Below are 1817 nucleotides of genomic sequence, written 5' to 3'. Positions count from 1 at the left end.
CCCAGCTTCACCACCACGCACGCCTCATCACTGCCATACAGTTACACATTCAAACTTTATAGGACTTTTTTATTGCTTATAATTATAAAACTTTCATTTGTAAATGTAAAAATTCTGTTTAAATTAAATGGCGTAAAAGCATATAGCCTATCGAGTACGGCTATTTATTAAAAAAGAAAATTATTCAAAATATAATGTGATTGCCGACATTTAACACAAAAAAAATTACTTGTTTATGTACACTTTATTACGTTGAGTAATATTATTAGAGAGATTACCCGTCTCTACTTTTATAGATACTTTTTTCATAAAATTATCGACTGTTCAAAACAAAACACCCAACAAATTAACTCATATAAAACTCGTTAAGCCTCTTTCTATTATGTAAGTACGAATAGAATGACATTTAAATACATTAGCCCCTGTTATATGAATAAGATAACCTAGTTATTTTTTTTACTTAAATTTTGTCCAAAATAAAATAATTTTCGGACGCTTACCCTCTGTATATACCAGTTTGTGGCACAATAATATACGAGGCTGCAATATCTATATCCAAATCGATGAACGTATGATGATGTACTGCATATTGCATTCCCAATGCTGATTTTTCTTTTAAATCGGACAATTTGTTACCCGCTGCTGCTTGTAAACTAAAAAAATATACACATAATTAGTATAACAATGTTATTTAAATTGGTACATCGGATATAAGAGTACTGTTAATACTCATTGCTCATTACACACTGTGTAGTGTGTAATAAATACACATTGCACATTACATATTACACATTACACATTACCCACCAACACGTCATATATAGTTTTCTGATACAGGAAATTAATAATGTCCTGTTTTATTTTTTTGTTTTTGTAAGTTTCATTGTGGTATATGGGGAGGGGGCCTGTTGATTACACAGGGCACCGCCTTAATTTGGACACCTGTAACCTGCCAAAGAGGAACATCAATAAAGCTATTTTTTTTGGTAATGCTGACGTGCCAAGTGAAGGTTACATACGTGGTGAGTGCGGTGGACTCGGTGGGAGGTTTGAAGACGTTGACGATCTCGATGACGGTCTGCGCGTCGTAAACAATCTGCAGCGGCCGCGCTAGCACCTGCACGCGCTGGTCGCACTTGCCGTCTGCATTCAACACAGACAATTCATTTTATTTTATTTATTTATGTAATATTATAAAGAGGAAACATTTGGAATTTTGTAAGTATTGTAATAACTCAAAAATTACTGAGTCGATTTGAAAAATTCTTTGACAGTCTTGATAAACAACTATTAAAACATGAATCAATAAAATATTATTATGCAAACGTTTTCGATAAAAAAAACATATGTTTGATTATTATCCTTCAAACAACATAATCTTACTTATATCATAAATGCCAAATTTAGATGATTGGTTGTTTTATAGAGTTTGTAGCCTAAACTGAAGAACAGATCTCCATGTAATTTGGCATATTGTAGCCTATGTATGTAGTAGAGAATATTCTGGAAAAACTTTTATACTATTTACTTTTGTTTTTTAAATTCCACGCGGACGGATTCGCCCGAAAGCTAGTATGTTAATATATAAATTTAAATAACATAAATATAGATAATTAAATGCATGTTCTCTGAGTTACCATGGTGAAAAAGTCATCGTAAAGGATATATAACTCACCCAATGGGTTCGTTTCGAATACAACATTCAACAAATTCGCGTCTTGTGCAACTTCCTTGGAGGTGACCAACTGAGGCACAATCTCGCCTTGCTGCACGCCGGACACGGTGAACGATTTCATTTGAACATCGACTCTGAAAAA

At 33.2% G+C, this 1817-nt stretch overlaps 1 protein-coding gene across 1 annotated transcript in view; it reads right to left on the bottom strand.

Moving 5' to 3' along the window:
* Positions 1-1817, bottom strand: part of LOC106103455 (vacuolar protein sorting-associated protein 13C) — a 35812-nt gene that overhangs the window by 26389 nt on the left and 7606 nt on the right. Inside the window, exons 10-13 of the mRNA XM_013283234.1 lie at positions 1676-1809; positions 1020-1143; positions 501-653; positions 7-30 (exon numbers count right to left, since the gene is read on the bottom strand). Coding sequence (XP_013138688.1) covers positions 7-30; positions 501-653; positions 1020-1143; positions 1676-1809 — 435 coding nt within the window. The remainder of the gene's footprint in view (positions 1-6; positions 31-500; positions 654-1019; positions 1144-1675; positions 1810-1817) is intronic.

Source organism: Papilio polytes, unplaced genomic scaffold, assembly GCF_000836215.1.
Source record: "Papilio polytes unplaced genomic scaffold, Ppol_1.0 DF823731.1, whole genome shotgun sequence".
NCBI classification, from domain to species: domain Eukaryota; kingdom Metazoa; phylum Arthropoda; class Insecta; order Lepidoptera; family Papilionidae; genus Papilio; species Papilio polytes.
The sequence above is the reverse complement of the archived record's forward strand: the minus strand, read 5'-3'. Positions and strand labels throughout refer to the sequence as shown.